The sequence below is a fragment of the Mytilus californianus genome, unplaced genomic scaffold (genome assembly GCF_021869535.1).
Source record: "Mytilus californianus isolate M0D057914Y unplaced genomic scaffold, xbMytCali1.0.p SCAF_2, whole genome shotgun sequence".
Lineage (NCBI taxonomy): Eukaryota > Metazoa > Mollusca > Bivalvia > Mytilida > Mytilidae > Mytilus > Mytilus californianus.
Window position 1 is genome coordinate 102695707 of NW_026262668.1, and position 15358 is coordinate 102711064.

General features: G+C 32.3%; 1 protein-coding gene across 5 annotated transcripts in view; it reads left to right on the forward strand.

Moving 5' to 3' along the window:
* Positions 1-15358, forward strand: part of LOC127730608 (histone deacetylase 4-like) — a 153045-nt gene that overhangs the window by 37625 nt on the left and 100062 nt on the right. The window contains exon 1 of one of the 5 annotated variants that reach the window (XM_052239070.1): positions 13942-14649. The exons of the other annotated variants lie outside the window; for them this stretch is intronic. Within the exon in view, the coding sequence (XP_052095030.1) occupies positions 14613-14649 (37 nt within the window). The 5' untranslated portion in view covers positions 13942-14612. Of the gene's footprint in view, positions 1-13941; positions 14650-15358 lie in introns of those variants that run through there. 5 annotated transcript variants of the gene reach the window in all.

The following is a 15358-nucleotide window of genomic DNA, read 5'->3' on the forward strand; positions in this document are numbered from 1 at the left end:
ATTTACGAATCAATTTTTTCCCCAGGAGTTACGACCCTATGAACTTATTTGCCCAATATACTACTGCAACCTTTTGTCATTGCAACTCCTCTGAAACCACACCACAGAATTTCTTGAAACTTTGTAGATAATAAGGACATACTATGTAGATGTGCATATCGACAGGAAATTACGATTCAATTATTTTTCTAGGAGTTACGCCCCTTTGAACTTATTTGCTTCAATGTACTACTGCAACAGTTTGTCATCGCAACTCCTCTGAAACCACACCACAGAATTTCATGAAACTTTGTAGATAATAAGGACATACTATGTAGATGTGCATATCGACAGGAAATTACGATTCAATTTTTTTTCTAGGAGTTGCGCCCCTTTGAACTTATTTGCTTTAATGTACTACTGCATCAGTTTGTCATCGCAACTCCTCTGAAACCACACAACAGAATTTCATGAAACCTTTTTAGATAATAAGGACATACTATGTAGATGTGCATATCGACAGGAAATTAGGATTCAATTTTTTTTCTAGGAGTTACGCCCTTTGAACTTATTTGCTTCAATGTACTTCTGCAACAGTTTGTCATCGCAACTCCTCTGAAACCACACAACAGAATTTCATGAAACTTTCTAGATAATAAGGACATACTATGTAGATGTGCATATTGACAGGAAATTATGATTCAATTTTTATTTCTTACACTTATTTTATTTCTACAATGACAATGTGGGGACGTGGGGTATGTGAGCGCGCTCACTAAGGTTCTTTAATTGATGTATGAAATGATTGTAAGCTGTACATGTCTGTCTGCAAGGATTCATACCGGTATGACCTTGAGCTCATTTTCAATGGTTCATTGGTCAGTGATAAGTTTTCGAAATGTTGTCAGTTGATCAGATACTATAAGCAATAGGTCAACTATGTTTGGTGTATGGAATGATTGTAAGAAGTACATGTCTGTCAGGCAGGGTTTATATGACATTGACCTCATTTTCATTTTCATTGGTCAATGTATGATTTTTGAATCTGTTATTCAGGAACTATTAGCTGTAGGACAACTATATTTGATGTATAGAATGATTGTAATGTGTACAAGTCTGTCTGGCATTGTTCATCTGACCATGACCTCATTTTTAGAGAACATTGATAATGTTAAGTTTATGTGATACTTGTAGTAAAACCTTCACATTACAGACTTTCAACATTAATTCAATGATAAGTAAAACAGGTGAGACATTTCTGCATGTGGACTCTTGTTACTGAAAAAAGAGCAAAATTTGTACAGAAAAATAGATTCTGGAGTGTAAAAACTAAAGTCTTAATCTGGGATTGGAACCAGACTTGTATTACCGGTATATGGTCACCTATTATGAGAGGAAAACCTTTATTGATTCCAAGGTCAAATGTGAAGGTCATATTTACTAAAAATAAGACCAAAAAGTGCAGAAAGAAGGTTTCCTAATGATTCATCTAGGATCTAACATGGGATTGGAACAAAACTTATATATGGTTAGATTTAAGAGTGGAGAATATCCTTTTTAGCTCACCTGGACCAAAGGGCCAAGTTAGCTTTTCTCATCACTTGGCATCTGTCGTCCGTCGTCGTGTGTTAACTTTTACAAAAAATCTTCTCCTCTGAAACTACTGAGCCAAATTTAACCAAACTTGTCCACAATCATCATTAAGGTATTTAGTTTAAAAAATATGTCTCATGATCCCGCCCGCCAACCAAGATGGCCAACATGGCTAAAAATAGAACAATGGGTGTAAAATGCAAGTTTTGTCTATTATTTTGAAAACCGTTGTATATAGACTAAATCTGACATAGACAGAAATGTTCAGAATGTTGAGCTCTACCTATTATCCATTTATGCCAAAACTATCAGACGATTTCTTATAGGAGTTATTGCCCTTGAATGACAAATTTTACCATTTTTTTTCATTTTTGCCTTTTATTTTAAAAACTATAATAGATAGAGAGAAACTTTAAAATGCAAAAATGATCAATTAGACGTGTTCTACAAATAAGTCGAATGGTTGAAATCCTCAGTAGACTCCTCATTAGAAAAAATGATCAGCACAACAAGATCTACAATTAATACAATATGATTGAAATCGTTTGATGACACCTAATTATTGGAGTTGTTGCCCTCTAAAGGACGATTTTTACCATTTCTTTGCGTTATTCCTTACATGATAAAAATTATAATAGATATATAGAAACTTAAATAAGCAAAATTGATTAGCAAGACAACATCTACTAACAAGTCAAATTTTGTCGATATAGTTAGTAGACTGTCACTCTTTATAGGAGTGATTGCCCTTAATTTAGGAATTTTTTTTACCATCTTTTGTGTTTTGAGCAAAAACTAAAGAAGATAGAGAGAAACTAAACAGACTAAATGATCAGCAATACAAAATGAACATTACAAAGATTTTTGTCATGAATTCTATTCTCGCCTACGATGTTGGAGAGTGTCATTTGTTGAATATGCATATAGACCAAGGTGAGCAACACAGACTCTTTAGATCCTCTAGTTAATTTTAAGCTCTATACAGCTAAGGTAAAAACCACAGTTACTTCAAATTGATCATGAGTAATATAGATTCTTTACACTGGGATAGGACTCTCATGTTTTGTTAGACAACATTACTGTCTGAAATTGTGACAGAAAAGAATCATAACTTAAAGTTGAATAGAAAAAAAACTATGCAAGCATGTCTCTTTAAGTGCTTCCCATTTATTAAAGGTGTGGCCGAAGGGAAGAGGGGTGGTCAACTTGCTCCCTCAAGGTTATTTTGATTATTCCTAATCCTAACATGTAAACTTTTAATATAAAACTTTAAACTTGGTAACCTGCATTGGAATGACTTTTTATCTTATGTTGACTCTCCTGATTGACCTTTCAGTATGTATTAGGTACAATAACATGACTATGTTAACTTAAACTCAATGTCAAAGGTAAGTTTGAATTCAAATTAAACATCTTCAATAATGAAAATTAATCTTAAAAGAAACTTATAGATAATTAGTAAATATAAAAACACACAAGTAGTTTAGACTCAGAACTTTTCAATTATGAAATGGTGAACCTAATAAATAAGAAAAAGGCTGTGCGCAATTTCAAATAATTTCATTACATAACCAGCCATATATTCCCAACTTTGATTAAAAATGAAATTTATAGGAAAATGTAAATGGAAGGAATATATGTGTTAATGTTTTGATGGTACTTAGACAACACTCCTATATTATTATAACTAAGTGTGGGAGGATATGATATCTTGTTTCAATGGTATATAAATTTCATCAGTCCCTGTAGTTAGCATAAATCAATGCTGTTAGTTGAGCTTAAATATTAATAAAGTTTCAGTTTATTAGCCACATTCTGATGGTGACCCATATCATTAGCACTCTGCTTATATATTATTGGGCTTACTCTAAATGCTTGGAGTCTTATTAACTAAAATTTGTTCTGCCATGCTGTTTAAAACTTTAACTTAAAATCAGATGATTTGTTATTTTTAGCAGTTACAAGCAGCGGGCATGCAGACGTTATAAACATAATCTGTAAATGTAATCTGCTATAATCAATTACTTTTTTTTTTTGAAGTACTAAAGAATAAGAATAAAATTTGTTTATTATAGTGTCACATATTGATTGAAACAAGACATTCACATAATATTTATATACACAGAAATAACAATCAATATCCAGCCAAAAAAATGATTTATGAGACACTGATCCTTAAAACCAAAATATATACAAAAATATACTATTTATAGCCGACTATACGGGTATGGGTTTTTCTCATTGTTGAAGGCGTATGGATGCCTATAATTGCTTACATCCACTTTATTTGAACTTTGGTGGATAGTTGTCTCATTGGCAATCATACCTCATCTCCTTATTTTTAGTCCCCTACCGACGAAGTCGAAGGCGACTTTAGGTTTGTACTCTGTCCGTCTGTCCGTCTGTCTGTCTGTCCATCAGTCAGTCCGGCAAATGAGTTTTCCACACTTTTTTTCTTCGTTCTTGAAGATATTGATTTGATATTTGGTATATAGTTTTATCATGACAAGTTATAGATCAAGTTCGAATTTTGTTCCGGTCTGATTATTTAGTCCAGAGTTATGGACCATAACTCTGGACCATAACTCTGGACCATAACTCTGGACCATATCTAATGTTAGAGTACTATGTTAAACCATATTTCTGTACAAAGGGAGATAACTCATTTTTAAAAGAAATTTTTTGTTAAATTATTTGAAGAATTTTTTGGCAGGTTTGTTTGTTATTTAGTATAAACTAATTTTCTGAATGCTATATATATATAAAAAAAAATTATGAAGAGAAATCCTTTAATTAGATAAAAATCTATTTTTATTCATGTATATATTTCAATACATTACATTGTGTAGATAAAAGTTGTTGACATTTTATAGATAAGTTACAAATTTATATCAGTTTGTGACAAATGAAAGAAAAAATATTTGGAACTATTAATTATATTTGATTATAATTTGAAAATAGATATACACTGTATTACATTATATCTAATTTTAGAGAACTATTAATCATATCTAATGTTTTTTTCATCATGCTTATAAGATATTGATTGATAATTGGTATATAGTTTTATCATGACAAGTTACAGATCAAGTTCAAATTTTTGTTTCGGTCTAATAATTTTGTGCAGAGTTATGGTCCTTGGACTTGAAAAATTCACTCATATATTCAGTTTTTCACACTGTTTTTAGTCATGCTTGAAGATATTGACATGATATTTACTTTTTGTTTACACCATGACAAGTTATAGAACAAGTTAGCATTTTGTTCCAGTAACTGTATAATGAATTTTTACCCGGTAGGGGACTATGTATTGCCATGCAATACTCTCAGAATGCTTGTTATATTTAAACTTGTTAATAATCATGAAAACTTTTAACTCAGAATTGGACTACCGGTAGTCACGTAAAAATTATAAATCTAAAATGAATAAAAATATATATCAACTATATAATATTATAAAATGAACACAATTGGGTAAAAATCTGATAAATTAAAGCATTAAAAATTATAGGAAAATATTACAGTTTTTTTATACGACCGCAAAAATTAAAAATTTGTCGTCGTCTGGCGTCGTCCGGCGTCGTCCGAAGACACATTGGTTTTCGCACTCTAACTTTAGTTTAAGTGAATGGATCTCCATGAAATTTTACCATAAGGTTCAATACCACAAAAGGAAGGTGGGGATTGATTTTGGGGGTTATGGTACCCACAGTTAAGGAATTAGGGGCCAAAAAGGGGCCAAAAATAAGCATTTTTGTAACTTCCAGAATAACTTGTGTGTTAGTGTATGGATCTCTCTGACATTGTACCAAAAGGTTCCATATCACAAAGGGAATGCTGGGATTGATTTTGGGGGTAATTGCCTCCAAACTTTAGGAATTAGGGGCCAAAAATGGGCAAAAACAAGCATTTTTCTAGTTTTATGACAATAACTTGTGTGTAAGTGTATGGATCTCTCTGACATTGTATCACAAGGTTCCATATCACAAAGGGAATGCTGGGATTGATTTTGGGGGTAATTGCCTCCAAATTGTAGGAATTAGGGGCCAAAAAGGGGCAAAAAACAAGTATTTTTCTAGTTTCATGACAATAACTTGTGTGTAAGTGTATGGATCTTTATGAAATTGTACTACAAGGTTCCATATCACAAAGGGAAAGCTGGAATTGAGTTTGGGGGTAATTGCCCAAAAAGTTTAGGAATAAGGGGCCAAAAAGGGGCCAAAAATAAGCATTTTTCTAGTTTCCAGACAATAACTTGTGTTCAAATGTATGGATCTCTCTGAAATTGTACTGCAAAGTACCATACCACAAAGGGAAGGCTGGGATTGGTTATGGGGGTAATTGCCCTAAACGTTTAGGAATTTTGGGGCCAAAAAGGGGCCAAAAAAACAAGCATTTTTCTAGTTTCCTGACAATAACATGTGTTCAAGTGTATGGATCTCTCTGAAATTGTACTGCAAGGTACCATACCACAAAGGGAAAGCTGGGATTGAGTTTGGGGGTGATGAATCATAAGGGGGTTCAAAAAATTGGGGGGGATTTTTTTTTCCTTTTTTTTTCTTTAAAATTTTCCATTTTAAATTGGTTATTTCTGATTTATATATAAAAGCAAATAATAATGATATGGTTTGAATAGGTAAATTAAAAAATTTTAAGTTCTTAGACCACTTTCATTCTGTGTCAGAAACCTATGCTGTGTCAAATATTTAATTACAATCCAAATTCAGTGCTGTATCAAGCTTGAATGTTGTGTCCATACTTGCCCCAACTGTTCAGGGTTCGACCTTTGCAGTCGTATCAAGCTGCGCCCCAGCGGAGCATTTTATTTCCACTTTGAAAGCCCAGCCTTTTCTATACCTTGATGTCCATTTAAGTATCTTGTTACAGTTTCTATCTTGGTCAGAGCGTAATAAGTCTGCACAGAAGTCTACAATAATTAATTCGCTGTAAAACTAAAGCACGATGTCCAGCCCATAACGCTGTGTGACGCTAAATAAGACGTTCGTTTTCCGACGGACAAAAAGAATTTACAGGCCCTGTTTCTAACTGTAGCTATAGCACTTAACGATTTAGTGCCCAAAATACCACTACCTTAAAGAAGAACTGGCTCCACCGTTGATGTATACAGTTTATGTCATACCACCTAACATAGACGCCTTTGTCATTAACGCTCCAAGGGCACGACTCGCCACTTTTGATAGTTCCTTTACATGTTTTTTAAATGTCAAGTATTCGTCAATCAGTCAGTATTTTAAAGACTCATAGTAATCAAGATTATTGCCTGAACAATTGAAAATCCGATCTGACCATGTAATTGATTGATTTCCGTACGATATTAGTTTTGTTAATGTTAATTGAAAGTTTCCACGTAGTGCACCAGTCCGATATGACATCTAGCATTTGTTGTAAACTATTTTCGTCAGGTGCAATCAATGCTATGTCGTCTGCATATAACAAAATACATAGATAAAAATCGTCAACCTTCACTCCACATTCTAGAGAATTTATGCGGTCCGCTGAGTCATTTATATAAATAGAAAATAGTGTCGGTGAAAGGATACATCCCTGTTTCGCTCAGGCTTCAATGCTGAACCACTGGGTAAGGTCATTATACACAAGAACGGTACAGCTTACATCATCATACAGTGACTTAATTGCGGATAAAAACTTTTGCCGAATTCCTGCACGTTTTTCAGTTTGTACAATAAAAGGTTATGCTCATCCATATTAAATGCTTTTCTCATGTCAAAGAAACCCGTAAACATAGATATTCTTGATATTTTGCGATCGTTAATGATTAAATAAAGCGAATGATTATGCTTCTCACAGCTTCGGCCACTTTGAAATCCATTTTGTTCGTCACATAAAATTTTGTTATCTTCAAGCCATTTATTAAACAATAATTCAAAATCGAAATCAAAGTTATTCCCTTGTAATTGAGAGGGTTTCTATTGTCTTTGGTTCTGTGTTAAAAAATTTGGTTTATAATACTGCTTTTCCACTTAGTTGGAATTTTGCCGAGATTGAAGCAGCCCTAATAATTTGATGTAACAAGTATATTGCTGTGTCATTCTGTAGTACTTCTGCCGGGATGTCATCAATTCCTGTAGCATTCCCTGATTTAGCATGTGTGACAGCATCGAAAACTTCTGCCCTGGCGATGGATGCATTAAGTGTAGATACATCAATTACAGTATTGGGGGGGGGGGGGGGGGGGGGTTGTTTCTAAAAGTTTGGCTGGAGGATTTTTTTTCAAATTTTTTTTTGGGGTTCATATTATTTTCTTCAAATTTTTTTTTTGGGGGGGACCAATTAATTTTTTTTGGGGGGGGGTTATAATTTTTTGGGGTTTTTTTTCCAAAATTTTTTACATTTTTACATTGATTATTTCTGATTTATATATAAAAGCAACAAATACTGATATGGCGGGAGATACACACCAAACAGGGTGTGAAAATTATTATATTTAACAGATTAACTAAGTATTGCGCAATTGCAAGAAATCTTCAATTGAAAATAAATACAAATCTTTTAACCAATTTCAATGGGATTAAATAAAGTCTTTAATTTTTGGGGGTTCTTACCTTGTTTTACTATTTTGGATATTGGGCCCCGTTTTTAAATTGGTCTACATTGAGGTCCAAAGGGTCCAAAATTAAACTTTGTTTGATTTCATCAAAATCTGAATTATTACGCCTTTATGATATGCTGAATCTTATTGTGCATTTTAGATTTTTTATTTTGGGCCCTGTTTTCAAATTAGTCCACATTAAGGTTTGAAGGGTCCAAAATTAAACTTTGTTTGATTTCAACTAAATTTAAATTTTTGTTGTTTTTTTATACGACCGCAAAAAATTTTTGGGATCGTATGATGTCGTTGTCGTCTGCGTCGTCGTCTGAAGACACATTGGTTTCCAGACAATAACTTAAGTTTGAGTTAATGGATCTCTATGAAATTTTTTAAGAAGGTTCAATACCACAAAAGGAAAGTTGGGATTGATTTTGATGATGATGGTCTCAACCGTTTAGGAATTAGGGGCCCAAAAGGGGCCCAAAACAAACATTTTTCTAGTTTCAGGATAATAACTTGTGTATAAGTATTTCGATTGCTCTGAAATTGTACAACAATGTTTAATACCACAAGTAGAAGGTTGGGATTCATATTAGGGGTTATGGGGCAAACAGTTTAGGAATTAAGGGCCTAAAAGGGGCCAAAAACGACAATTTTTGTATTTTCCGGACAATAACTTGTGTGTAAGTGTATGGATCTCTCTGATATTGTACCATAAGGTTCCATATCACAAAGGGAAGGCTGGCATTGAGTTTGGGTGTAATTGCCTCAAACGTGTAGGAATTAGGGGCCAAAAAAGGGCCAAAAACATGCATTATTCTAGAATCCAAACAATAACTTGTGTTAGATGTGTATGGATTTCTCTGAAATTGTACTACAAGGTTCCATACTACAAAGGAAAGAATTGGATCGAGTCTTGGGATAATTGCTCCAAGGGGGGATTCCAAAAGTTGCGGGGGGTTGGGGGGTTCCAATTTTTTAAGGAATTCATATTTTTTTCAAAAATTCTCATATTTTGTAAAAGTTTCACGAAGTAATCTTCAATTGCACAGTATTACGCAATAGATTTGTAAGATCTTTTACCACATTTATTTTGTGTCAGAAACCTATATTATGCCAAAAATTTGATCACAATCAAAATTCAGACAGTATAAAGCTTGAATATTATATCCAAATTTGCCCCAACTGTTCAGGGTTCGACCTCTGCGGTCGTATCAGGCTGCGCTCAGGGAAGCATTTTATTATATGCTGAATCTAACCATGTTGTTAGATTTGGATATCAGACCATACTAGGTAAATTAAATGTCCCATTTCAAATTTTTAAGATCTTTGATGACCACATTTATTTTGTGTCAGAAACCTATATTATGTCAAAAATTTGATCACAATCCAAATTCAGACAGTATCAAGCTTGAATATTGTGTCAAAACTTGCCCCAACTGTTCAGGGTTTGACCTCTGCGGTCGTATCAGGCTGTGCTCGGCTAAGCATTTTATTCATTTTGGGATGAAAGCACTTAGTCGGAGTCTCAGTTGCTGTTTAGCTTCCTTAAAGCAGTTTGATCTGTGAAAAAGTTTAAAATAGGATTCAATTTCAAATTTAGTTTTCCTGCTTTTCAAAAATAAAAAACAAATGATATTCATCATATCATTCTTAGGAAATGTGGTATGATTGCCATTAAGACAACTATTAACAAAAGATTATTAAACTGTTGTTTAATAAAAGAGATAATTAAACCAGGATTGTCTGTTTATACCTTTCAATTCTTTTAAAACATAGAGTTTCCAACAACTGCTTATAACAAAACTTTTGTTAAGAAATTGTTTTTAAGTGTAAAATTTGAAAGTATAGTTCATCAAATTAGATTGGTTGGCTCACAGCGCTGACCATACTTTGATTCTGGTTCTGTTGTGAATTTGATTCCAGAATAAATTAATCAGAAGTAAAGTTGCCCATCTTATCATATTTAATTTAATCAGTTGATTTATGTTGTATCATTAACCATCATGGACTATGCTCATTCTACTGGTCTGTATCAAAGAAAACATTTTGTCACAAGGTTACAAAGTACTCCCAACACTAATCAAGTGCCCTTCATGGAACCCTTTATGTATTGTATTACATAATTCTTTTGTAAATATCCATATTTATTTCACTTTTTGTTATTCCATACTATTTTTGATCATTTATTTAGAACATGGACTTTTTCCCATCCCATTTAGTATTCACCAAAAGTCCTTCGGTATTCACAGTTTGTTAAGTTCCTGGTTCACCATTGCAAAACAAATCATATTGCTGTACATTCATGTCCATTATCCTCATTAGTGCTATTATATATGGTCACTTTGATTTAAATTCCTACTGAAAGTGGGGAAATATTGATTTTGTCCATCAATGTAAAATCTAATATAGTTTATGTAGGTATGAGACAACATTTGACAGAATTGCAGTATGCAGTTGTTGATTACCTATCTTTGATTTTTATCAAATAGATTTTTTGAGGATTTGTCTACGGGTACTGTGAAAAAATTAAAACTACATGAAAAGTGTATAGTAAAACGTAAAATAACAAAAATACAACACTCCAAGGAAATGTTGTTAAATAAGAAAAATAATTTAAATATAGTTATATTTATTTCACAGGAACTGTTTGCAGATAATATCTTATTACTAATCTTTAGAATCATGGGAAAATAAACTAGTTTATCCTTTTTTACATGTCACTGTATAACTGAACCCTAAACAAAACATAGAAAAATTGACAATATTGTATTGAACTGTCCTTAATGTGGTGAAACCAATTCTGCATTACTAAAATATCAATATTTATATATATATTAATGTATTTGATCAAATTTATTTAAAAAACCATTCATTTTAATTGTGAAATCATCCATAAATATTTTATTTTTTAATGAGTAAGGTCAATAGTTGTTAGTTACAGAAAAGTTAATAACACGCTTCAGGGTCACATTTCATATTTATAGGTATTGATATTAAATTTATGTATATTGTTGTCAACCTTAACAGTCATTGAATAAATTTTTCTTTCAACTAGTCTATTGGTTAACTCTATTTAACAAGAGAAAAGTCCCCTGCTTGGATGTATATTTCACATAAATAAATAATTAACCAGTGTTAAAAATTTAGATGTGTTTTGTACACAGAATAAATTGCTCTATTTTTAAATAACCTAAAAAAAGATATGTAGCATTTGAACAGAATAAAAGATGAGATGAAAATGGACTAATGTATGAGACAAGAATAAAGAGCACTCTGCTAAGTAGCTGAACCAATTTTTGATAGTAGAAATAGTAATAATTCACAGATGTTAGTTATTTGCATTAAACCATCTTTAAGACATCCAGATGTTATCATGTTGTTGTTTGTGTGTGTGGTTTTTTTTTTTTTTGGAGGGGGGGGGAAGAGGTATCTGAAAAATTGATGATATTCCCTCCTCTACCTACCCTTCTTGATCATATTTGGCTATTGTTTATATAACTTATATTTTGTTTATGTTAATTGTTATAGGAAAGGTAACCATGTACTGTCATCATGAACATAGGAAATAAGACTTGTAAATTAAATTTCCTTTAAAGATGTAACCACAAACAAGTCATGTGATAAACTTTTATGGCTGACCATTGTAGTGATAGATTCATAGACAATAGGTGTCACATTTTTTCTGACCATTTCAATAATTTCATATGTCATACTTTTGGACCTATGGAGTTAGATGTCATGTGAAAATTTGTTTTTAGTATTACTGATCTTTGCATAGACAAATGCACAACTTAACGGAGGAGCTTGCATGGCAATGTTAATGGCTGACCACTACAGAGTTTGAAAAGAGAAATCTCACACCATCATCACTTGTTCAGTGCATTGATATGAAGATTTATGCCTGTACATTCAACCATCCAAGCTCCAAGCACATCTCATGCTGACTCAAGATTGTTTTAATTGAACTTTACCAAAGTACATTACTTAACATTACCATGATCACACTCATAATCTGTTGGAAAAAGAAATGCAAACTTAATCTTGGAAATGTTTCACATTCATTGATGTTGCTTTGCAGTTTCCTCAGAAAGTTTATTTTAATGTACCGTAGATATGAACTTCATGACAATCCCCCAGAAACATTGATTTCAACTTGCTTCTGTGTGAACTACATATAGGTAACTTTCCTATGAACCATTTCATGAAATGATTGATATTATTATGCATGAATGTTGATATAATGGTTTTTGTCTCGCCTTGACGGAGTCAGAAAGCGAGACATAGGTATGCTGTTTCTGGCGTCAGCAAGCGGCGGCGACAGGGACGGCGACAGCTACGGCATCAACAATGTATTAGTTTGTGATTAGGTCTAGTTCATGGTGAACCACTAGTGGTAGGTCAATGATATTTGATATGCAGTTGTATTAGCATTGGCACATCTCATTACCATGGAGATTATTTGGCCCTGCCCCCTCAGTCAAGGTCTATTGACTTTGAAACTTTGCTTAGTTTACATGTATTAGTTTGTGATTAGGTCAGTTTATGGGGAACCACTAGTGGAAGGTCAATGATATTTGGTATGCAGTTGAATAAGTATTGGCATATCTCATTTCCATGGAGATTATTTGGCATCGTCCCCTCATTCATGGTCTATTGACTTTGAAACTTTTGCTTAGTTTTCATGTATTAGTTAGTGATTAGGTCATTTTAAGGGGAACTGTGAGTGGTTACTAAGGTCAATGATAATTGGTATGCAGTTATATAAGCATTAGCACATCTCATTTCCATGGAGAATATTTGGTCCTTACCCCTCAGTCATGGTCTATTGACTTTGAAACTTTTGCTTAGTTTGTGATTAGGTCAGTTTAAGATGAACCACTAATGTTATGAAAAGTCAATGGTATTTTGTTTGCAGTTGTATTAGCATTGGCACATTTCATTCCCATGGAGATGGTTTAGCCCTGTACCTTCAGTCATGGTTCATTGACTTTGAATATTTGCATAACTTACATGTTAAAGTATTGCTATTTTAATTTCAACATTTGCATTATTAAAATAACAAATAGGCGAGACATATCTCTGTGTTAACAGTTTATGCTTAATTCTTTTTATTTTGATGTTGATATGAGACCCAATATAGATATAAAAGTAAGGAGATGTGCTGTGATTGCCAATGAGATACAACTTGATCCAATTTAGACTATAAGACAAGGATATGAACAATAACATGGTGACGGTACAGATTTAAAATGAGCAAAACCCATACCCTAGGCTATAGTAAGTCAAGAACATTGTGAAACAGAGATAAACTTAAGAATCTGAAGGGAATTAAATGGAGACCGTAGAAATGCTGTGCAGTATGATCATATGACTGTCCTTTTCAAATTTGATGAATTTTAAGTCAATTTTAGCTGCTGCCTTTTCCTTAAACCAAGTGCAAATTTTAATCAGTTTTACCAGAACAACAGTCAACATATAGGAGAAACCTTCTACTTAAACAAACTTTACTTGACCTGATTATTTTCTATAAAGACAAAAATTGTACTGATGATTTATTAATATAAGTCATTATTTAAGTAAAAATTGAGAAACCACTGGGTATTTCCAAACCAAAAATAAAGAAAAAGATAAATGAAGTCTTTATTTGTTAAATAGCTTTCTAAATATATATTTATATGAGCATTGTGTGCAGGAGTGTTCATACACATGTAATATTTAAATAACAGGGTTATTTGGGTTATAGTTTGATTACAACTTAATGTCAAGGTCATACAATAAGTAGTTTGGGTGTTGATTCATACACAATACAAATTACTTTAGTGTACACCATTTCTATGTGATTATTACAGACTTCTTACAACATATCGATGTAGAATATGTAAATATTTGCATCACGTTTCAAGGTACAATTCACCTGGATTGGTCATTATTTCAGAACATAATAGGTTTTATATAAATGGATATATATTGACTTTTTACAGTGAATTGTATAGCATTCATTTACATTTCATGGTGAACTGAAGTCTATATATATTACATTGTTTTGGACTTATTTTCCAATAAATACTATTTATTGAAGTCTTTGACATTTACGTGGAAGATCAGAAACTATAACTCTTGCTTTCATACAATTTACTTGTCTGCTACATGTGTATTTCAATGTAATTAAGATATATAGCGGATAAAAGTTTTATTTTAGCAGTGATTGGAAGCAGAAAACTTACATGCATTTAAGATCTGTATTTATCTACGTTGTATACACAGCAGTAGAAACCTTATATGCAGTCTGATAAACAAGTCTGTCTGAATTCAAAAAAATATTGATCAAAATTGTATGTTTTTGAAATCTTCATTTTGATGCATTGAATGTGTGATGTTGTAAGATTTCTCTCAGTGAAAAGTGAATATATTTTAGTAAATGGATTATTTATAGTGCTCTGAAGTACTCCGATTTACTAAACTATAAATGATGTCGTCAAATGGAGGATTTTTAAACTTTAAATGTAAGTAGATAAAACTAACTTGTAAAGGATAAATTTCATTTTAAGCCTCTGATGAGTAAAGTTTGATACACATGATATATAGCATCATGTTAATATAAATGTGATGAACAATTTATACATAAAACATATTATGTAGGGAAGAAGGTCATATGCAGAGTAGTGCCATTAAACAGGATTTAAATTTTAGTTGTCAGGTATACATAACAGCACTCATTCAAAAATAGATTTATTCCTTATACATTTTATAAAAATATTCATAGTTAAAAAGAACTCATTTTCCTGAAGAAAATATTTTTTTGTGTACAAATAATGAGTTCTTACTTCTGTGGTGTTAATTTTAGGACATTTAAAAGTCATTTTTCATGAAGAACAAACTTTATTTAAGAATAAAAGTTAGGTTAGTTTGACCACGCTATTTTACTCTTAAAAGTTTTCCAAGCATATTGGTTCTGTTTGCTCTTGGTATATTCTGGAGAGAGCTTTGAATAAATGGAACCAATCTGTCATATTTTACTTTAATGTTTATTTCTAAGAAATTCAGGGGGGAAAAATAACCCATTTGCTTGATAAATTGTAGCAGTTATTTCTGGGTATACGTTTTCTTTCTTTGACTACAGAGCTTATTTTAAGTGACTGATTATGTTATTAGAGTGTGAAACAATTCAGTCAATGTATTCAGGATGCAGTACTTTTATATGTAGTGATTCAT